Source organism: Haemorhous mexicanus, chromosome 2, assembly GCF_027477595.1.
Source record: "Haemorhous mexicanus isolate bHaeMex1 chromosome 2, bHaeMex1.pri, whole genome shotgun sequence".
Lineage (NCBI taxonomy): Eukaryota > Metazoa > Chordata > Aves > Passeriformes > Fringillidae > Haemorhous > Haemorhous mexicanus.
The window spans coordinates 42,114,115-42,137,735 of NC_082342.1; the positions used below are offsets into that span (position 1 = coordinate 42,114,115).

Genomic DNA, 23,621 nt, shown 5'->3' on the forward strand with positions numbered 1-23,621 from the left:
AAATGTCAGGATTTGGCATGTTGAATGTACTTTTTATAAAAGGTACCTGTGGAATGATGCCATTTCTAAAGTCAAAAATAATGTTTGAAATAAAGCTATATGGATGGACCATGAATTCAGGTAAAAATACCTTTGCAAGAATACTCTAAACAAAATTATAAAAAATTAGAAAACAGGCCTGGTGGGAATAAAAGATTATAAGAAGAATATAAAAAAGTCAGCTAGACATGCTAAAAAGTTTGGAAGTGTTCAAAAAGAGGAATAATGCCTTTTTTTCTTTTTAAATACACAGCACAGTGTGCTTTTCTCCCTGCCCCTGGGAACAAACTTTCACTACCATGGCTTTAATGAGTTTCTGAGCTTTGCTGAATTATTGAGCTTTTCTGGGGCAGGGGAAATGAAATTACATGGGTAATGTAACAAGTGATTTTTCGAAAACTATCCAGTGTGACCTTTGAGAAATCATGTTGATTTTCAGAGCATCTTGCCCCTTCATATAACCAATCACATTAATATTTAGGACAAGAGTCTCTTTACAGCACAGTTTTTCTCCACACACCAGTTACGTTTTCCCCTGAAGTGAAGGCTGCTATGTTTATCTTCCACAAATAAAACACAAAGACACTGTAAATTTGACACCTGACTGAAAAAAAAACCCCTGTGAAAATGGAGAAAGAGCCTTTGAGAAAGTTCCTATTACTCCTACACATTCAGCTAAAATCTTTTCCTAAGATGCGTGTAACAAGAAAATACAGAGTCCCTGCTCATACTGCTTGAATTCATTCTCACATATTGGGATGTTTAATAACTGCAATACTGGGTTTAAGTTCCCTTGGTAGAGTTGAAATCATTAGGACATTTTATAGCTTCAATACTGAAAACTGCATTCTTGTGTCCAACTATGACTCTGAATTCAGAGTGTTCAACTGTATCCACACAGATTGCAAGTAAGTACAAGTTCCACTGTACTTAGACTGTGTCCATATTCATACCTGCAGACTACTATAAATTTACTTCTCTGCAAAATTCAAACTAGAGAGAGAGTTTTATAGAAAAGATATAACTGTCATTTTTATTATCACCTCAAAAAGAAAACAAGGGTTTCAGAGCTTTAGAAAGAACTTGCACTTTCAGGCAGTACTTTAGAATATGAGCCCTTCTAGCCTAGTGCATCAAGCAACGTAGCAGACATTACACCAAATTTGGTGCTGCTGAAAAAAGCCAACAAACCCAAAACAAACCATTTCACAGAAGTGAAAATGGAAGGCAAACCATCATTTACAGGGAAATATCACATAGACAAAGTTTTGCAAACTGCTTTTCATTTTCTTCACAAACTTCCACAGTCTCTCTTGCACAGTGAGTCAGAAATCACTTAGTTCTTCTTGATGTTGCAGGGGTCATGAATGGATCATCCTGCAGTTTGCAAAGAGACACACATTACTAAAATTAGCAAGTGTTACAAGTCATAAAAAAGCAAAGTCACCTTTAGATTAAACTAGAAAGCCTGGCCATACAATTCCATGTTTTCTGACAGACCTGTTTTAATTGGTTTTGATATGAAAGAGGTCATTTATTAATTTAAAAGCCTGTGTGACATGTGTGCAGAGAATAGAAGTTTATGCCACTATGACCAGAACAGCTGCTTTGAAATAAGGAACAATCTATATTTCAGTTGTAAATGGGCAGCACATACCTCAGTTTAATTATGTCTATATACACACTACACATCATAAATTACAATATTTGTATGAATTAAAAACAGTTTATTTTTGCATATTCAAGCAAACATGTAGGTTTTTATTCCAGGTACAAGAAGAGACAGCACAGTGGGGAGAAGAGACAAGAACGTAGTATTTTCTCTGAAGTGGCCATCACCTGACAAAGTTAAGGAATGGATTCTGACCATGCATGACAGACTGTAAAAACAAACTGCACAGTGCTTGACAGAATAGAGTGTCTTCTATTCAGTGCAAAACTGTGTAAAAAGTTCTCCTTGTTTAATAGTGGAAGAAACCATTTCCTAGCAGTTCAAAGATACACTGCAAGAACAGATAGAACACTACTTCAACAGACTTGAAGACAGTGTTTTAAATTTTTTAAGAAGTGTGCTTAGATAATGTGCAATAATAATATGCCCTGAAAACAGCCATTTCTAAATGGAAAAAAAAAAATCTTCCTTTTTACAAGACTAAAATATATAACTAAATGAAAGGATATAGCTAAGCACTAGAAGAGATTATAATTACTTTCTCTCCCAGGCAATTCCAGGTCCACATTTCAGTAATGACAATTCACTGATTAAAAATTGAAGTGAAAAAAGATTGGGTATTTTTCTGAGGTTCCTTCTAGCCTTATTTTTGATAATTATGCAGGTAGTCTAATCAAAGTTGGTTGCAATAATCTAGCCCTGTTAGCGAAAAAAAGAATAAATTCAATTTCGTTCTGAAATACTTTACTCAAATCGCTGTAAAACAGTGAGCTATAGAAACTTACATGAAATAAAACTAAAAAATGGTACTATATACCATACCTCATCTGACTCAAAATCAACTCCTCTAGATGGTTGGCTTTGTGAACTTCTTTTACTAAGTGAAGACGTAGCTGGCAACCTTGAAACATTCAAAGAGAAAAAAATGGCATCAGCATGTTCCCAGTCACCAGACATTCCAATAACTTCCCCTTTAACTTAAGAGTTGGACCACCAATACACAAACCAAAAATAAACAGACATAACAATAAGTAGAACAATACAAGCTCTTAAAATAACATCTTCATACTAAAGCTCTGATCAAGTTTACCTCAATCAGTAATCTAATTTTTTCGGTTACAGAAAGATAACTCATACTAGCAAGTAAAAATTTATATAAATTCTCTGAGCAGTGTTGTGACTTTCCTAAAAATCTGGTAGTCAATCAGACCCTTGGACTCTGCCAATTGTCTGCTAAAAATAAGGCACACACTGCATTCATGAAGCAAACATACTGACCTTTGATTTACTTTGGAAGAGGAAGGAACAAAAGAAGTATCTTCCGGATCAGAATCAATATCTATAATATCCTGAAAAAAAAAAAGTATAAAGTTTTACCACAGAATTTCTCCTTACAGAGAGACTGCATAACGTGTCAGCACTATATCACAGAACCTCTGGTTTTTTTCCAACTATACACCTATTTATTTAGAATAATATACACTTGAGAGGGCTCCAGGCTAGAACTGCACAAATTTGCAAATACAGCACAAGTTTATTCTTCACATTTTTGACCTTGCAGAACCCACCAAAACACTCATGTATAGACCTTATATCTTAAGCTATGGCCACAAATAAAACATGGCTTTTCTCAGACAAGCACCATAACAAAAAAGGATACAAAAGGTCTACAGATTAACATGCAGAAACTTAATGCTGGAACTGATAGTTTGGGAACATCTGCTGATTTAGGCTAATGCTTTGCCTGTGTATTTATTTTTCAAATCAACAGTAAAAGACAGCACAACCTTCACTCATACAACAAGGTGCTTACCTCAGAGTAAGCCTGGAACGAATTTGAAGAGTGGTCTGTTTTGGAAGGCCTAAAGACTGGAATAAAACATATGTAATACTTTTAAAATGCTCACACAATTAAATGCAAACAACATTATACACTTCTTCTTATTTAAAATCTGCCTAGCAATCATTTCCACTGCAAAATCCCCTGTAAAACAAACAAACCAACTCAAAACATAAATTAAGTCTGTCAATCCAGGGATATAACCCTCTGTGCCGCTGCAGGTGCTTCCCAGTCTGGCTGAAAAACCATCAGTAACGCTGGTTAAGAGGATGCAAAAAATACTACTGTAACTGAAATTCCTGTATATCTAACAGGCTAATGATGAACACATCTGCTAAAATTCATTTCTCTGCAATATTTCATTTGCTGACCAATTTAAAATTAAGGTGATTTGCTATTAATTTAAAATTCAGTCTACCTTGGGGTATTTTGTGGGGGGTTCATGTGTAGTGAGCAGTATTTTTTTTTAAATTCTCTGATGACCTATGCTGTTTCCTCAGTGCCTTTCCCCTACAGCAAGGAACAGCTACTATCACATATGTAGGGGGCTTAAAGATAAGATTTTCTTCTCTAGTAAAAACTGACATTTCCAAAACTCACTACAATGTAAGGCTACATGGATCTGCATTAAAGCTTACTAACTTGTAAACATCAGTCAAATATAACTTTTTATCCCCTGAGGAATATTCTGCCTAAAATACTAAGACACATTCTTTCTATGCTTATTCCTTAAGAAACTGCATTATGTAACATGTTTCCTATTTGCAGTTCTAGCCAGAAGTTCTTAACACATTCCATCTTACCCCATGACAGAAGAGTATCACTATTTTTTTCTCTATTTCATTAGTACTGAAAGAATCTCTCACAGTTGAAATGGACTAATAGAATAAATGGCAATTAAAGCACTTCATCATTGAACAAACACCTTCACTACAATTTGAGAGAGCAGATTAGAGTAACAGACAGATCACAGGCTTACCATCCAGGATAGACATATTTTTGCCAGGAACAGATACAGGCTTGTAGGATCTGCTGCCAGAAGCTGACTCTTGGCTAGTGGTTCCTGTAGAGATAACAAACAAAATGCAGATCTGTTCAGCAGTTATTTTTTTCCTCTTTAGTCTATTATTACTCAGTGGGAAGTCACTTAAAAAAAATCTACAATCATCTTTATTCCTCACTTTTTCCTTGAATTAAAGCCCTCCCTACTTGCAGAAAAACTGTTCTGAGGTCAACTGTTCAAAGGTCCCCAGACACAACCCCTTAACACATGGGGCTCTACTCCGATGGGATCGCAACAGTGTTGGAACACAGGCTCACAGAACTAGTTTTAAAGCACTGACCAAATCAGACCCAAGATGACAGCCTTCTTTTCAACTCTACCCATTCAGACATTTGGGCATACTACTGAGACAACTCAAAGGAGTTACTTTTTTATTTACCCACACACACACACACACACACACATATATATACTCACACACACAGAGTTAAAGTACAACTGTAAAGGAAGTACCACTACCACTGCAAAGTGTACAATCACACTCAGTCCAGGAGCTATTTAACTCTTTTTGCTTAAGAAACACTCCCCATATTTTCAGTCACTAGAAACATTAAAGTGTCTTGTAAATTACATTAGGATAGATGATTAGTAAAGAGATGTACCTCCTCTTTACACTGATCAAATGCATTAATCTTTAGCAGTAACAAAGGTCTATCCATGCACTTCATTGTACAGACCTTCCCAATAATGCATCTTTTAGGAGTATACTACGTTTCCACAGCTGGGAAGCACGATATTTTTCTTTTAATCACAGCAAAATAGTCCCAAACTTAAGCCTTGTAAGACAGTTAATTGTATGTAATAGGATACCCCAAGTATTTGAGAAGAGGTTTTTTTCCAGTAGGAGTTCTTAAGCAGCAAATTTCCAGTTGATGGAAGCATCAGAAGAGAGTCACCTTTTAAAGAAAAAATGTCAGGAACTGCAGTACAAAGACTGCAAAATTTTTCTTACCTCTTCCTCTTCGAGATGACCCTCTTGCTGTTGAATTTTGTCCTCTTGCACCTCTTGCCCTACCTCTTGCCCGACCCCTTCCTCGGCTCAGTGTTGAAGAAAGGCCATCACTTGGATTGCTAGTGCCTGTCTTCTCTATATCCATGGAATCTTCATCACTGGAGGCTGCCAGAACTTCATCCTCAGATCTGTGGGCTCTGGCTCTGATCATTGCCTGAAATGGAAAAATAATTACAGGAAAAAGAATCTTAAATCATGAAATACACCATTGGTAAATCCTAGTTATGTGCAATAAATATATAATATAGCTACAAATAAAAATGTGTAATTCTAAACCAGTGAGGCTTAGACGACACAAATCCAGTGTTACAGAAGATGAGAACATCTGTGAAAATACTTACTTGATCAGATGTGTACATATAAAGTAGTTAGCTAGGATCTGATAACAGAGTGGAGCTCGTTAGTGTGACACATTGTTGGTGAAGTTTGGTGAACAGCTCAGGTCATCCTGTGTCAGCTCCACGTGTCTGCTCAGAGAAAGCACTCTATGGGCTCCACTGACTTGAACTCTATTGATGACAGTGGGTGCTTAAGACAACTAGTTCAGGTGATGATATCCCAGATTAGGAGAACTGCATCTCACCCCAGGTGTCCTTTATCTCTAAATTTCATTCCTATTTCACACAACTTGCAAAGACAAAGCACCCATCCTAACAGAGGTTGGCAATTTTCTTTGGAAATACATATGCAATTGAAGTATGAATATGTGGGAGATTTAAGATTGCTGATAAGGGCACAGTACCTAAAGGTTTATCAATATTCCCCATTTGTTCCAGTAATACCACCCAATACACTCCATCCACATGTCCACTGGTAACAAGATCACAAAGAGTTTAAGCTGAAAGGTCTTTGAAAGTCACCTGCCTGGTCTAACCTCCATTAAAAGCAAGAAACAATGAACAGATTCAGAAATTTGTACAAGAAAAGAGACCTCAAAAGCCAAATTGAGCAGCAGCTTAGGTACATATTATTCTAACAAAGATTTAAGACAGACTTACTAAGCCTTAAAGGCAGACAGGCACATTTTGTCAAGGACAATACCGAAGTATTGCTGAAGCACTGCTAAATGACTGCATTTATATGCAGAAGTCACCACTCCATTTTTCAGCCTATGTTCCAAACTCAGAGTCATTACCTCACGGACTTCCTTATCTTCTTCTTCGGTATTCTTTTTTCTACTCTCTCTGAATTTTCGCACCTGAATAAAAACAGAGTTCCTGTCAAAATAACAATTCATGTCATACAATCATCAAAATACAGTGAGTGTGAAGCTTTATCCACTAAATCATTAAGTCAAGCTCATGTGAGAAGTGGAGACTCCAAGAATAACTGAACAGTTTGTTTAGTTCATGCTGTCCTATGGTTTAAGAATCTCACATTCCGTTAATAACTGGAGCTACATCTCTGGGAAGGAAGAAAGCCTGGCACATGATGAAGGAGATACTGTGTTTAAGAGGAGTATAGTAATTTTGACAGTAAGGACACTGAAATATGAGTAACTGACAAATATGGAAAAAGATACGAGGCATGACAGAAAGAAGACATTAGTTCTAAAGCCAAACAACAACAAAAAATACACCCTGAAGTGTCACAGAAAGTCTGCAAGCACTGATTGCTTATTGTCTCTTTCAACCCCTCATGAATTAAAGCAATCAGTAAGAAAACATGTACATGCAGTCTTCTTTCTCCACCAAATTATTCTTTAAACAGTGCACAGAAAAGCTACAGAACAATTATTTCTACAGTGTTGAATATTACAGCTGAATACATGGGCTCATGTGGAAGCTCAAGTGGTGGACAAAAATGTCTTTCAATGGTTGCTCAATACACATAAACCAGGCCTGTCTCTGGGATACCCTGAGCTGCAAGCAGTTCTTGCAGAGGCAAGAAGAGCACCTGAAGGATAAATTTCCTTTATGCTTGTCCTGTTCTTGTACTCTTCCCTAAGCCAAAACGAAAAAGCTACAAAGAGATTATACCTACCATCTTTCTCACAATAGTAGCAAATATGTAGTTCTACATGTATTAGACAGATTTTTTCTATGAACATGTGCGCAACCTAAACCACATTTTCAGTACAAGTTTTGAAATCATGTATTTGAAACTTCATCATAAATTAATTATCCATTTATTAATTGTGGAAAATGACTAGAGGCAAGTGTTGCCTCTGCTTGACAACTGAGGCAACACTTGCCTCAAGCACATGCTCCACACACAGGCATATCTATTAAACCGTGTTTGAGCACTGATTTTTCTACTGTCGACCTCTCTTGGGGAATCAACATTAACAGAACATTACCTCCTCATCTATTTTTTCTTCCACTGCATCAGTGCGACGCTCCTTGAGAAACCTCTGTGTTTTTTCTAGTTGAAATTTCACCAGCTCTTCTATGGCATCTTTTTCCTCTTTGTCCACAAACTCTTGCACTGCTTCTCCCATTCCTCTTTCAGTTAGAAGTGAAAGCTGTACTTTCTTTAGAATTGGGGGAAATAATTTGTTAAGAAGAATCTGCCATTAGAGAAAGCAAGCAATATTACAGCTGTTTCAGATAAATATTACATTAAGTTGGTAGCAAAACCAGTAACGTGCATTGCTTATTTAAATCAGAGAAAAGCACTGCAATAAGCAAATATTATGTGTCATAAACCAGTTACAACTCTCTTGCTTCTAGCATGCCACATTAACTTTACAGAATATTTTTCAAACTAGTCAAAGGCTTTACGAACAGTAAAGAAATCACAATGCTAGTGACATCTAAAATAAAAACTTCCAGGAAATAATGCTGCCCAGAAGAATAAACTTCCTAACTATTATAAAATAAAATGCTTAAATAAAATAAGCACAACAAAAGAACATAATTTATGCTGTCCTAATACTGACACCCAGCATGTGTCTAAAGTTAGGCAGGATGATGTAATTTGAAGGATCTTTACCTCAAGAATTCTTGCTCTAAAGGCTTTCTACAACTGAAATAGATTCTGCAAGTTATGTTTGATCAACTACATCAAGCTTTTGTGCACCTGGCTCGCTGATTATTTTTTTATCTCATAGACATTACTGCACTGGTGCTGGGAAAGAGAAATTCATTTGATTTAACAAAAGGGTGGGAAGAAAGCAAATTATCACAGGTCTCTCTTCCTTCTCCCTGCTCTGCTTTAAACAAAATGTGGAGGTGCATTACATCTGAAGACACAAATATACTGCCTAGTAACAAGTGACTCTAAGTCAGCTGGTAATAGTAAATGGTACAGTCTCACACTGGTCCTATGGTAAATGAAGGTAGCTCTTCCCTCACATGCTGCCTCAGATTTTCCTCCTGCACATGAGTACATGACACAGTACAGGGCACACACTGCAAGTTCACACGAAGAGCTACCATGCTCTGAAACCAGTGTGTGTTCACACACCTACACAACCTCTACACAGCAGTTACTTGCTAATCCAAGACACACACTTCATGTCGTAATTCTCAGACAGTGCTTTGGGAAATAAATTCACCTCTTGGTGAATGTCAGAGTCTTTTCAGGGCACACTTCCTCCATTAAGGAAGGAAAAAAAAAGTGATAAAAATATATGACATTAAAAAGGAAAATTATAAAAGGTAGAAAAATACCTTTTCTGCTGTCTGGAAATACTGCTTTACAAGGTCTTCTACCCTCAGTGTTGTTCCCTCAGCAGGTCTGCTAACCAATTTTCCAAAATTAAGATCAATGTCTAGAATAGAAAAGCACAGTGGCATCATCCAAATTTACAGTTTTTAATACCATCCCAATGAACCATCCCCCACTGACAGTAGTCAGAAAAAAGGTTAATGCAAGCCTCCTAAGAACTGTGGTCCCTTTTATATGTAAAGCCTTTTGCTCTTTTTAGAGTCTATTCATTGGAAACACAGAGAAACATAATAACTATGCAGACAACTCCAAGTCTAGCAGATACAAAGAGTTCTAACTAACATAAGTCTGGATTATATATTGAACACTGTGTTCTGAAGGTTATTATAATTGAACTCTAGAAGGTCACAAATGGAAGAAAATCATAGGAGTCATCAAAGCACTTAAGTTTTTTATAAGTAACGCATTTACTAGAAAAGAGATTCCCCTCCATAGCACACTGACTGATTTTCAATAGAAAATGCTCATAGCTCTTCTCAGACAGAAGGTAGGAATGGCAGAAGGATGACAGGGATAATCATGCTAAGTTAGCACATACCACACAAATAACTTTAAGTGACTATAGACTGCTTTAGACTATAGACTGAATTCCTAAAGTTTTAACATCCCCTGTACTGAACCACAATGTGCACATGTAATGAAAACATTGAGTGCCTCCTTAGCCACTTCCCTTGCATAAGAGGCTGTCTAATAAAGCAATGCAAAAGCCATGGCAGTACTCTCATATTCCATTCCTGAAGCTGACATGCCAATTAAGGAGGAAAAGTAAATGAGTGAAACATGGTGGCAGATGTGGTAGCTACTGTGTATTCTGCAAATGTTAATGAGATTATACAACTATAAAAAAGGAAACCAAAGAAAAATAAACCAAGACCAATACAGTATAATTATAAAAATGCCTCACTAAAAGCAGTTCCTATTCATGAAATGATGTTTTGAACTTTACAGAACTGACAGTATTCATAAAAACTATCACTAGAACTGGACAATGCACTTGCAATGTACTAATGCAAACCAGAAAGAGTTTTTTAGCACATTATGTTCCTGTACAAGCTGAATCTCCATTAGCAACTATTACAAATCCAGTATTTTAACAACATCTATTAACCATTTATTAAAAATTCTAGGAAGCAATGAGAAATGCTGCAATAGTAACAGCTATTATTGGTTTTGCAAAAATATTTGAATAGAAACAAACCTGGAAGAGACAAGCCAAGAGCACCTCAAATGCACAATTAATTAGGGCAAACAAAATGCTATCCTACATTTGGACCTTTTTTAAAAAATATATGAACAGCTCTTAAGCCTACACCCTTTATTACTATTTTAGGTATGAACAAATTAACTACTACAAAATAAAATTAAAATACAAAGGGAAAGAGCACTATACCCATTTATTTTCCTTCAGAGTGTTCAAACCAAATCATCTTATTCTAAGAAGCCTCAGGAGTGAGCCACTTAATGCCTTTCACGGTAATTACCACAGAAGCACAGAGTAACTCAGTCTGGCATGGGGCTATATGTACTACTAGAAATAATTCAGTAAGGTCTGAGGCCAAAGGAGAATGAACCTGTTTATGAATAACTGTCAGAAGACACTGTGGTGAATATCAGAATTTTGGACAAACCCAGAAATAGAAAAGAAATAATTGTGCAATATATACACTTAAATAAGACAATGCATCTTCACTCCTCCTGTAAGAGATTAGATGGTAGACTTTGGAAGTGCTGGGTAACAAAATACAGAGAGATGAATGCAAACAAAAGCAAGCCAATGATTTCTTCTTTCATAATCACCTTTTTTCTCTTTTTGTTCACGATGCCTGAAAAAGTGTATGATGTCTTTTGGGTTAGCCACCCGATGCATGTACTTCTGGCTGAAACGATGGACACTGAATGGTTCAAAGCCACCTGCATAATCAACCTAAGTGAGGAAAGGACAAATTTAAATATGAAACAAAAAGAAGTAGAGAAGCCACAAATTCAAAATCGATTTGTTATGCTTCAAAGGAAAAAATTAATAGTAAGAAATAAGTCAACCTAAACTTAATACCTTACTGTGCAGAATGTTAATGGCTAATAATAACAGCTAACAATAACATTAACAGAAAAGCTAATAACAGCTAATTTTTATAACTTGTTCTTCATTTGTTTCATTTACTAGCCTTCACAACAGTTTCCAATTGGGTTGGGAAAGCACAGAGGACAATATGACTTAAAAAAAATTCACAGTAAATAGCCACTTTTGATGCCCTTACTCAGAACAGCAGTGAAGTACATTTCTGACCAATCTCATCCTTTATCTTAGAGTACTGGTTACACAGGTAAACAGAAGTATGGTAGGTGATTTATACTTGCCTGTGCACAGCAAAAATACATATATATTATGTGTTTACACAAAAAGCATGACTTTGCTTTGAAACTTTTCACAGTGACCTTTAAAAACAAAGCAATCCAAGCTGAACAATTTCTTACTCTTAATCTTATGATAGGCTTCTCTGGCTGGCGGGGATTTCCCAAGCGGTCTCTTTCTGCAGTGTCCAGCATCAATTCCACCTGTGAAGGAGAATTATAAATTCAGTTCTACTTTGCTCTCCTACAGATGCCTGAATACTTCAAGTATAACTTTAAATACATCCAATTGCAAGGGGAGCAAGCAAAATAAATCATTATAGAATGTGTTCTTGTTCCTGAACGCATATGTACCAAAATGCCCAAAAGCCATCAAGAATGACTGAGAAAAACATGACAAAGAAAGGCTTATCCTCCAGATACAGTGTAGTCCATCAGTATCTACATCACTGATCTCTCATATTTTATAGCTACTATGTTTTGCTAAATTTCTAGTTCCAGGGAAAAGCAGAAAGAGTCATATAAACCTAAAAACTAAGCAATTAATAAAATTGCTTAGTTAATTCTGCCACTTCAGACTGCATGGCTGAGCCCTCAGGGTTTAGGTCAATGTATTTATGCTGGTTCCAAAGTGCACATCCAACACTGCTCCACTCTTAGGTGCAAGCTTTTGTACAAAAATCATATGAACACCTAAAAAGCAGTTCCAGCCTACTTTAATAGGTCATCCCAATCAAGGAATCTGGAAGCCAAGGCTGCAGAGTGAATGTCAAGGAATTAGCTTCCTATGGAAACACAGTCTAAGTTTGTTTTAATATGGGGCAAGACACAAGATATCTCATATTCCAGTCTCAAAACCAGTCACACGTACCATCCCCTGTCCATACACTGTTATCCATAAACTGTTAGCATCACAAGTTACCTTTTCCATGCAGAATGCCTGTATTGCCTGAGTAACATTAGGATTGTCAGGATGAAAAAGATCTGGATGATCAGCTAGAACAATGTCCTCTATATGGAAAGTTCGCACTGTCTCTAGAGCAATCTTCTCCATTTTCATTTTTTTCCCTTTAACATGCAGCAAACCAATGTGTCTAGGAGGAGAAAGGTAACTTACTAGAAGATAAACTTAAGAGAACTATGGTATAAAGATTTGTTTTCAAATTCATGTTTACTTTTCAGAGATAAAATTTCAAAAGCTACAGAAAGATCTGTACTTCAGGGTTGGCCCTGCAAAACTTCTATTTTATTATACTTAGATCATGCTTATTCCATATACAAGCACCTGCACTCAGTTCCTTGTATTCCAATTTATCAGTATGAAACTCCTTCTAGCTAAGTTCCATTTGCTTTAAATGTTAGATTAAATTGTGAGCAAAGCAGAAGTTATACCACATACTCATTCCATCTACTTTTCTTATTATGTCACACTCTGAAGCTAATCCACACAGTCATACAAGTCTTTTCATACTGTATTCAAGTATTCTTCTGTTCTCAACAGAACACCTGAGACATGTAAGACAAGGGACAAACAAGAACAAAAAGAAAAGTTCACGCACTTCTTCACGGCTTCTCCAGGGGACAGAGAAGTCACCACTGAACTTCCTGGCTGAGAAACATAGAAACGTTGCTGTTCATTTTGGCATGGAGCTATTTTGCACTCATGTTCATGACCCCACACAACAAGATTAATAAAGTCATCTAAAAACTGCTCTGGAATGTAGTTGGTAGCTCCATGTTTGCTCCTGTTCAAGAGAAGAGAAGAATAATGGATGGGCAAGGGGAGAGTGAAGGAGGAGAAAAATATCAGTGTGATTTAAAATGATACAGAAACTCAAGCATTAATATCAGACATACATGTTAGCTCTTCTCCACATTTATTCCTCACACAGTTGTTTAGTGTTTGGCTAAACAAAAGGGCAACTTACATAGCTCACTTTTTTACATAGCTCACTGTTTTCTGCTCCCCTCCTTTTATTCGGATCTCCCTTTTCTTCTTACTTGGCTTGTAAGACTTTTGGTTTTTTTCTATATGAATGCTTTTATAGCATCTCATGGCAATCAGTTTTTGGGTTTTTTTGGTTTTAAATGCTGGGGAAAAGCCAACTGAATTCAACAGACATGGGACATGCCATCCCCAGCCCCTTTTTGGAAGACAAGGGAGATGGGGGAGAGAGTTCCTTCAGCCTACAGGACAGTAATCAGTACACAGAGTAATATGAGCTCCATTTGTTTACGCCTCCCTCACCATAATTTGAGCATAAGGACTGCCCTCTTCTTCAGGAAAAATCAGAAGAAAGTATTTGGAAAAGAACTCTGCCTGTTCCTACTACCACTGCTGGTAGAAGCCTGTAGGCAAACAGAACCCGTTACCTATCTGTAAGGCACAGCAGTGCAAGGGAACACAGGGTACTTGTGGAACTACGGTGCAAACAAGGATAGAAAATACAATATGAAGTTTGGTGTTCTCCCAGCTCTAACAAGCAGAAAAGACCTAATTATGTGCATATAACATTACAAACCCTCCTCTGCCTCTGACTATAAAAGTTTGGGACGAGATCTCCCAACTCCCTTAACTCATTTATTTCAAACCTTTTCCTTTACAATTCCTCTCCAAAAAGAGCTGTAAAACAATGTTTTCACTTGTAAAAATCTGAAGAAACCAGCTATTCACAAGAAACATGAAAAAACACAGCTGGTTTGCTCACCTATCCTTTTCCAGACAGTTTAATGTAGTAACACAGTAAGTTGCTGTAATTCATTTAGTACTGTTACCTATTCTGATGAATCACAAACAAGTTAAACCAACTATCTTCATCTTCCTTTGGTCTCAGCATGGTTACTTGCTTATTGACGAACATACGATACAACCTCTCATCTGGAATTGCTCCTGAAGTGGACAAACAAACAAAAATAAATTTGTGTGGTAAACAAGTATGTATTTCATAGCATTTTTACTAGCAACTCTATTAAAAAAGCATGAGGAACAAAAATATAGCAGCCTTCCAGTACCCAAAGTGAACTTACAAGAAAGCTGGAGAGGGACTTTTTAGAAGGGAAAGCATGATAGGACAGGGGAATGGCTTTAAACTGAAAGAGAACAGATTTAGGTTGGATATTATGATGAAGTTCTTTACTGTAAGGGTAATGAGGCACTGAAACAACTTGCTCAAGAAAATTGTGCATGTCCCATCTCTGGAAGTCACTGATTATTTCCTTGATGCTTTTGAATAGGGAAAAAAAATACCCCAAACTATCCTTAGCTAGGCTCATGGTATACATCAATAAATTCCATGTGGAGTGTCCATATTTTGTATAACAAATGCTCTCTGAATCAGAGAAAGTCAAAAAGGTAAAAATTAATTCTGGCACAAACACAAAGAAACACACCATTAACATCTTCATGCAGCAATGCTGGTACTTTAGAAAGTTGCTGCATTTCCCAGTAACAACTTTGGTACTGAAAACTCTTATATTTTCATATTAGAATGTTCCACTAACTACTAACCTTTCAAACATCTAGCAAACTTTCAAAGTATCTCATTAAACACAAAAAATCATGGCCAACTAAGACTTAATTTAGAGCTATAAAAGTTGCTTGGAATTGAATGTTTAAGCACTCATGACTGGACAAAAAAAAAGGGTGAAAAAATAAGACCTTAATAGTTAACTTCTCTAGACAGAGAGCAGTAAAAAATAACCATTCTAAGTATGAACTGAGGGTAGACAGGAATTCAGTGGAGAAAATACAAAGGAACAAACCTGAAGTTGAAAACATATCACAGAACCACTTTAAAGTATGAAACTCTGAAGTTTTTTTAAAGAAACTGAGATTACCCATGGCCAATGCTACTTATGAACCACTTCAGACAGACACATAAGACATTAGATTTCTGCTCAGACAGCTTTTGTTTTTAAATATAACCAAAATGGCACACAAACATCGGGTGATTAAGTTTTGCCTAAGTAGGATGAAATAAGCTTAATACACAACAGAGAGAATTTAAGAGTGTGATTGCTCTGACTTGACAAACCAGCACTATGGTTAACTGAAGTACAATAAAAGTACAAAAAAAACAAGTTTAGGAAGATTTATCTAAATGAGCAAAAAAAAAAACCCTGTCAGCTAGTGACACAAAGCAGGAGGAAAAACCTGACACTGTCACAGAATTTATATGCTTTAATTTAGAATCACATACACCTTCATATTTGTTGCAGCCTTACACTTTTGTTCCAACTTTATTTAGACCTATTAAATTTCAGCAATACATGAACAGTCTAGTCACAGTCTGGCAGACAAATACTTACCCAAGCCATATAGAGCAATTTTTGTTCTACCTTTACGCAATAAAATGGGACTAATATCTATTTTCTCCACAGAAGTTGAACGTCCAAAGTGATTCAGCAGTCCTGCACAGCTTAAAATATCCAATGCACACAGTGCATCTGCCTACAACAAATATTAAGAAACAAATACAGAACTTTGAATAGTACATAAGGTGTTTCGTACCTAAATGAAAGTCTCAAAAGTAAGAGAGAATATCTTCCCCTAAGTAACTTCTGCAGTTGAAAAGCCCCATAACATATATTAAGGGTTTTGCTAATACTCTAGAGTACAAAAGCAAATCCCTTTTCCTTACAAGTCATACTTCATTTGAACAATATGAATTAAACATTAAATCATTCAGAAAAACAAAACCACAAAAAAACCATTCAAACCAGCCAGTATCCAAACTAATACAAAAATGATCTGGTTAAGGTAACTACCGTATAGTAAATTCAAAGTGAAACTGCTGCTAGAACACTTATCTCTGTGATACACTGCTATTTGATATAAAATGCAAAATTATTAATTTAATGCATGCATTTTAATGCTTTCTAACCTATTTCCTGACTACTTTGAGTAGCTTGTTTTTAAGCTACCACTTCACTAGTATTAGATTATCCTCCTTGAAAATGCAAGATACATATCAATTACGTATGTACAAATCAAAATATCAAAACTCTCCTTCTTTAAGAAAGAAGTTTTCAGTCTCTACAGATGGAATGTTTTACAAACTTTCTGAAAGACTACCACTTCTTTAATTAAGAAATTAAACACAGTTCATATGGATCTCTTAGCTTATTTCCATTTGCTTTTAAAAGTGACACACTCAACTTGTCACTTATTAAGATAATTCCTAAAGATGCACAAAATATTTACACACAGAGTGGAGCGACTGACTAAAAGTAGCATAATCTCCCAGAACTGTATTTCTATATCTTTGTAATGCAACAGTACAATTATGATAAGAATTACCCCTGTGGGATCATCATGATTTCCATGAATACTAAAAACTGGAATAGAAATGTTGAGATTTTCATCCTGATAATTCACCCAAGGAAACCTGAACAAAAAGGGGAAAAGAAGTTAAATGTTATCTGCAAATTTGTGTACAATTTTCAATATTCTCTTCAAATTAAGTTAATCCCAAATAAATGTGGTAAAACTCAGAAAGAAGTGATTATGAATAAGCTTAAGCATAAGAAGATTCTCACTCAAGGTCTAGAATGGCACTCTCTCTGGGGAACAGGGTAGCAAAAGAAACCTCTTTTTTTTAGAACAAGCCATGAAAAGAATTGTACAAAAAATTGTGCCGCAGTAGTGCATTAGGCTGTGCAACCTTTGTTTACACACAAGGAACTCTGCTGATTTTACCAAAACAACTCATGTGAATTGGATTACTTGCAAAATGGAAACTATATATTACAGAAATATATCAAGAGTCACAGCACAATTAGAAGTTTCTCAAAATATTGTACACATTTCTTTACAGACTTAGATGACAGGTGAAGTTATCCTGTGAACTGTCCCACACAGAGAGGCCTAAAAATTCCAGGTTCCAGTCATGGAGGATATAAAATAAAAATCACAACACACTCACCCAATACACAAACCAAGCCTTGCATGGTAAATTATAGTAACATACTTACTTGCTGTAATGAAAATTAACTGCCTGATCACTCAAAATTTCAAACTGAACAGGACGATCACCCATGCAGTATTTTCTTAGTGACTCCAAACAAGAGTGTACTGTTTTTCTGGAGGGTTTGTTGTCATGAAAAAGGTCCCCACCTAATAAAACAAAGTCCACCTGTATGTAACAAAAAACTTTATTATTTTAATACAACATTTTGTATTACCTTGAAAGACTTCTAAGCAAATTGTTTAAATTATTTCTTCTAGGGAGTTCCACATACTTCTTCAAATATGAGGAAATATACTTCTAGGTAAAAGGAGTTAGTTGTAAGAGGAAACAATATTTAACTTCCTTATTAAAAAAAAACTAATTAAATTATTAATTAAAACAAAATCAAACCCAAAAAGACCCATTTATGAAGAGCCACAGGAGAAAACAACTGATAGTGGCAAAAAAGGATTAGTCTACTGCTGTAATAAGGGTCTCCAAATTGGCTCCTGAACATTTTTTGACAGGCATGAAAAGCTACATTCTTTTCTCACTGCTGCACTACCTAGTGCAAAGAAACCGGTAGGTATCACCACATTATTTTGAAAAGGTGCTAGCTGCAGCTTCTGCATATACTGCATATAATTAGCTTTTGGTAGGAAAAAAATACAACAAAATTACAAAGAATCTGAGTGATGGACATCCAGTCCTTAAAAATGGAATCAGAGAATCGTTTAGGTTGGAACTCTAAGATCATCAAGCCCAGGTGTTAACCCAGCACTGCTGAGTCCAACATGAAACCATGTCCCCAAGTGCCACATCCATACATTCTTTAAATACCTCCAGGGATGGCAACTCCACCACCCTCCTGAGCAGCCTGTTCCAGTGCTTGACAACCTTTTCAAGGAAGAAATCTTTCCTAATGTCCAGTCTAAATCTCTTCTGATCACTTGCTCTAGTCCTGTTGCTTGGGAGAAGAGATCAACTCCCACCTGGCTACAGCCTCCTTTCAGGCAGCTGTAGAGTTCAATAAGGTCTCCTCTGAGCCTCCTTGTCTCCAGGCTAAACACCCCCAGCTCCCTCAGCTGTTCCTCACCAGACTTGTGCTCCAGACCCTTCCCCAGCTCCGTTGCCCTTCCCTGGACACGCTCCAGCCCCTCAATGTCTCTCTTGCAGTGAGGGGCCCAGAACTGAGCACAGGATTGGAGCTGTGGCCTCAGCAGTGCTGAGTACAGGGGGATGGTCACTGCCCTGCTCCTGCTGGACACACCCTGGCTGATCCAGGCCAGGATGCCATTGGCCTTCTGGGCCACCTGGCACATGCTGGACCATGTTCAGCTGCTGTCAACCAACTCAGGCCCCGGGGATGCAGCAGGCTTCTATAACAAGTGGAGCAGTCTGCATATTGGGCCTTCAGTTCCCATCAGAAGTGGGTCTCCTATAACAACCCACCTTTTTTCTTCATGGAAGGAGTTTTGATATTGGGCACAGGCAACAACCTCAGCAACACCTCCATGCCAGATGAAACATGGTCCTTGTTCAGTTCCACTTGTAGAGCCTCATACCTGTTATGCCACGGCACGTGGGGATGTGGGGCAGTCACAAGAGGAGATGCACCTGCTGTGCTGGGCACGAACTTGTTGCCATTGCCCCCTGTCCCTTAATTCAGTGAGTTCATACAGAGGATAGGGAATGCCCTGGATCATGTGTCCTGTCAGGCCTGCCCTAAGGAAAGCAGAGTGTGATTCCAGCAGTCTCTCTCATACACACTCTCTGATACTCCTCAACCAGACCTGTGTCTGAACAGGGACTTCTGTGTGGGCAGCTGTGTCAGCTGTGGTGGATGCAGAGAAAAGCCATGGCTCTCTGCCAGATAGATACCACTGCTCCCTGGTGGTAGGGCTCAAGTGCTGTTCCTGCACAAAAAGTCACGCCACGGCAGGTCTGTTTGCCACTTTGGAAGTGCTCCACCTTGCTGTCATTCCCCAGGAGCTTCCTTTACATTTGTGGGGTGGGTCTTGGCTGCCACTGCTCCTGACTCCACCCAGGTCCCATCAGCCGCTGCGGGCTCCTGGTGGCTCTCGGCTCCCCCGACACTGGCCCAGTTCAGGAAATCCCTCTGCCCACCCCACTACAGGATTCTGCTGCCGACTGTGCAGGCACCGGAGCTGCTCAGCACCAGAACTGCTCACTTCAGCAACTCAGCACTGCATGACACTTCAAAAGCTTCTAACAAATCTCTACTGGTTTGTCAGAAGACTGCATATCACTACTCTTACTCTCCTTAATTATTTTTCCCCCTCGCAGTGACAAACCCTCTCAAGATACCACTGAAAGCGGTGCAGGCAACCCAAAACCACTGCTAATACAATCAAAGTCATGATTCAGGAAGAATGTTCTCACAAAGAATCAGGCATTCCTTTTACTAAATCAGAAGTGAAACTGAATGCAACAAATAGTTCAGCCATTTGATTTGGTATTACTAGAGACTAAGCTTTGGTATTACTAGAGACTAAGTACCAGGACCAAGCTTTACAGCTTCTGGCAGATTGGACCATATTTTCAACGGCGTCAGTTCTTCCTTCTCCAAAAAGTAGTACTTACTTCATTTTTTTGGGCGTGGTCCAGAATTTCATTAAAAGTTACAAATGTATCATTTCCACGCACTGGATCCTTCTCCAAATAGCCAAGATGAATATCAGTAGCAACGAGTATTTTAAAGGTATCTTCATCATGCCTGAGTAAGACAGGGAAACTAGCGTCAGAGAGCAATACACATAGGGAATTTCTACACAGTCTTTACTAAGGTAAGCTTATCTGTCCAAAGTCATGAAACACGGAGATTTGCCATAAAACTCTACCAAGCATCAGTCCTGTAAGAGTCTCAAAATACTTCACTACTTGTACTGCAAACAGCACATCGCCAAACCAGCCAGTTGGAAGATTTGTTTATCACAGTCATTCTGCTCCAGTAAACGGATGCAAGCACCCCTCTGAAGTGTCTAATTAGAAACTAAAGAACCCTTTTGATGTTTTTTGCTTTTAAAAATACTTGCGGAAAGTCTAATTCTCTTTTTGCACTGGTAATCTACACGTCCATGAAGGCAAGCACGGCGATCATAAGGAGCAGAGGGAAACAGCTGATGATCCCAGCTCTTCTTAACTCGTCCCAGACACACAAAACACTTGCTGCCTGATGTGTCAGGACTGCAGGCAGCTGCAGACAACGGGAGCTTACTGTGAGTTGATGGTGCTCATCCTGGTGCGAGGTTCCTCACGGGAAGGCTCTGGCACAGCGCTGCCAGCTCGGGCAGTCAGCTTCTCTCTTCACAGGCGCTACGCCAAGCGCAAGAGACCAAACCAGGCGCAGGGCCAGGGCAGGGGGCACAGCGAGGCGCGATCTCACTGCACGATCACTGCCGCCGCTCCATCTCCCGCTCCCGCCGCCGCTCGGGCCGAGCACCGCCCCCGGCCCGGCCCGGCCCGGCCCGGCCCGTTCCGTCACGTCCGGCGGCCGCGCGGCCCGGAAGCGCTCGCCGGGCGCGCCCCGCCCGGAGCCCCGGCGGCGCTGGCACCTCGGGTACCGGAGCGGGGCCGGGCGGGCCGGACGGGAGGGCATCTGTCGGTGTCTTGCGGGCGGTGGGGCCTGCCCGGGGTGATGTGGGCCCCGCGGAGGGGTGCGGGGCCGGTGCTGCGGGCCGGACCGGGCCGTTGCGGCGGAGCAGAGACTCTGCCCCAAAGTCCGGGCTGCTCTCCACACCCTTTGTTAGGAAAGTGAGCAGCGCTCCGAGTGCGCTCAGCAAACCCCCGCGCAGGGTTGCGCTGCAGTCTGAAGGTGGTGCCGTTCGGGGGTCGGGGTTCCACGGTGCTTTTCCAGCGTGGGTGTTATCTGTGAGTTCTGGTAGAGCTGGCTAAGCCCGGGTTAGCAGAGGATCACTGAGTTTTCCCTTGAGTTTTGCTGCTTGTTGACATCAGCATCATCTATCAGATAGTTTTATTGACAGTGCACCGATAGCAGTTACAGTTGGCATTAATACTGTTGTACATCTGCTGCTCACAGATGCTGACTGAAAATGAATAAAGACAAGCAAGCTGATGAAGACGATGATGACAGCGAGCTGTTTGAAGACTTCACAGAGCATTTTAATCAACTTGAACTGCTGGAGACGCACAGGCATTTGATTCCTGTGGGAACTCAGAGCTGTTGGTCAGGACAGTCTGATGATGATGATGATGAGCAGGAAAGAACGGAGGAATGGTACGAAATGCAAGAAAAGAAAATGGAAAAACATCCAGAGAAATTGCTGCTATGGGCAGCTGAAAACAATCGGGTAAGGCACCTGCTCTGTTCATATATATAATTTACATGAATGCTATCTTGAGCATGTCTGTAGTCTCATCCACAAACAAAAATTTGCCTATACTTTTCTTTCTTTCTCTAAGCTGTTTTGATCTGGTTTTGCAAGCCTCTGTATGTAAACCATCTCCCTTTGTAGCCCATACACTCTGAAGCATCTCTGGATCCATTGGCATTTAGAACAAATATTGATTCCAGTTCAAAGTTCAAGTAACAGCACTTTTCTTTAACTTCTGTAAACTGAAAGCACGCTGGGTTCTTCATGGCAAATAAGCCTTTTAACTGGGATGGAGAGGCTGTATCTGAGATATTATAAGTGTTTCTGGCACTGACAGAAATTAAACTTCAGGACCATCAAAGCCATACATCTTGTTTCATAGAATCACGTGAAGTTCCCTGTTTTCTTTAAACAGCTGAGTACCGTGAAGAGGCTCCTGACGGAAAAGCTGGCTCCAGTGAACGCTCGTGATGAAGATCAGTACACTCCTCTGCACCGAGCTGCCTACAGCGGGCACTTGGATGTTGCACACGAGCTGGTGGCCCAAGGGGCCGACGTCCACGCGCAGACCGTGGACGGCTGGACGCCCCTGCACAGCGCCTGCAAGTGGAACAACACCAGCGTGGCCGCGTTCCTGCTGCAGCAGGGCGCAGACATCAACGCGCAGACAAATGGCCTGCTGACACCCCTGCACATTGCTGCAGGAAACAAGAACAGCAGGGAAACCCTTGAGCTCCTGCTGATGAATCGCTATGTGAAGCCAGACTTGAAAAACAACTTGGATGAAACTGCCCTTGACATTGCAAGGAGGACTGATATATATCACTACCTTTTTGAAGTAGTAGAAGACTGCATAAACACTGTGTCCCCGTAAAAGCTTGTGAATGTGAGATTTTCTGCCTCTTTCTTGTTAGTGTTCTGCATGCCTGTCGGTGGTGGTCTGTCTCTTTGCAACGAGGTTTTAATGTAAGATATTTCAGTATTCTCCTCAGGCAAAATGTCACCTCCTGCAGCGCAGTTTAGTGGCCACGCTCGTACTCTGAAGCATTACTGCTGTTAGTCAGGGTGGTCACAAAGTCTCAGTAATTCCTGTGAGTTTCTATTTAATAAGTGCAGATTTGGAGAGGTCTTTGTAAGTTGTCTGTAGTGACAAAGCAGGAGGGAAAACTGGAATATTTACTTGATGTGAAAAAATTCTGGCTTGGTTATGCAGATTTTATTATGGCTCACTTGAAAATTATTTTTTGAGAAATTCTAACTTTTTTAAAACTGCATGAAAGCTCAGAATGAATGTAACTTATTTGGGTGATACACAAAATGTTTACTGAACCTAATGTAAGGCTTATTATAAAATAAAATATTTAACCCAAAGTATTTTGTCATATTTTTAGTTGAAAGCCCATTTATCAATGCAATCGCCTGTTCATAAATCAAAGGCATTATTCAAAGGATAAGAAAGTAGTTTTGGTTTATTTTTTTCTTGGTGCTTTTCAAGGAAGTGATTTTCTATCAAGATTCTGTTTACTTTTCTCTTGCAATTAAGTTGCATAGAGACTAAATGTCAAGAATGTGGCATTTGTTGGAAAAAATGAGCCACAACCATGTGAGGATAAAAAGCCAGCATACTGTTGTGTCTGATTTAGTTACAGGTAATTTAGTATTTTCCTT

At 39.0% G+C, this 23,621-nt stretch overlaps 2 protein-coding genes across 3 annotated transcripts; one reads left to right on the forward strand and one right to left on the reverse strand.

Moving 5' to 3' along the window:
* Positions 1 to 1,044: 1,044 nt before the first annotated feature.
* MRE11 (MRE11 homolog, double strand break repair nuclease) lies at positions 1,045 to 21,085 on the reverse strand. 2 transcript variants are annotated; one of them, XM_059838568.1, is made up of 19 exons: positions 20,837 to 21,085; positions 20,203 to 20,335; positions 17,624 to 17,784; positions 16,950 to 17,037; positions 15,959 to 16,100; positions 14,426 to 14,540; positions 13,210 to 13,395; positions 12,573 to 12,744; positions 11,774 to 11,854; positions 11,096 to 11,222; positions 9,241 to 9,341; positions 7,926 to 8,099; positions 6,762 to 6,824; positions 5,567 to 5,780; positions 4,531 to 4,614; positions 3,525 to 3,580; positions 2,990 to 3,060; positions 2,534 to 2,612; positions 1,045 to 1,416 (listed from the first exon to the last, which is right to left on the reverse strand). In XM_059838568.1, exons 1-19 carry the CDS (start codon positions 20,854 to 20,856, stop codon positions 1,372 to 1,374), a joined length of 2,112 nt encoding a protein of 703 aa, XP_059694551.1. In that variant the 5' UTR covers positions 20,857 to 21,085; the 3' UTR covers positions 1,045 to 1,371. The 2 variants fall into 2 exon arrangements, with proteins under 2 accessions (XP_059694551.1, XP_059694552.1); XM_059838569.1 differs by lacking the exon at positions 20,837 to 21,085 and having other exon boundaries at positions 17,624 to 17,765; positions 20,203 to 20,337.
* An 8-nt stretch (positions 21,086 to 21,093) lies between these two features.
* Positions 21,094 to 23,324, forward strand: ANKRD49 (ankyrin repeat domain 49). The gene is made up of 3 exons (XM_059838572.1): positions 21,094 to 21,178; positions 21,659 to 21,929; positions 22,369 to 23,324. Exons 2-3 carry the CDS (start codon positions 21,672 to 21,674, stop codon positions 22,825 to 22,827), a joined length of 717 nt encoding a protein of 238 aa, XP_059694555.1. The 5' UTR covers positions 21,094 to 21,178; positions 21,659 to 21,671; the 3' UTR covers positions 22,828 to 23,324.
* Positions 23,325 to 23,621: the final 297 nt, after the last annotated feature.

What these genes read in the sequence shown, in the direction of transcription:
- ANKRD49 (XM_059838572.1), top strand. Translation starts at nt 21,672, where the DNA reads ATGAATAAAGACAAGCAAGCTGATGAAGACGATGATGACAGCGAGCTG. An exon ending in GGGCAGCTGAAAACAATCGG is followed by an intron (nt 21,930 to 22,368) that starts GTAAGGCACCTG and finishes TTCTTTAAACAG; the next exon opens with CTGAGTACCGTGAAGAGGCT.
- MRE11 (XM_059838568.1), bottom strand. Translation starts at nt 20,856, where the DNA reads ATGAGCACCATCAACTCACA. An exon ending in GTCATCTCGAAGAGGAAGAG is followed by an intron (nt 4,615 to 5,566) that starts GTAAGAAAAATT and finishes TTATCTCTACAG; the next exon opens with GAACCACTAGCCAAGAGTCA. An exon ending in TTGATTTTGAGTCAGATGAG is followed by an intron (nt 1,417 to 2,533) that starts GTATGGTATATA and finishes TGCAAACTGCAG; the next exon opens with GATGATCCATTCATGACCCC.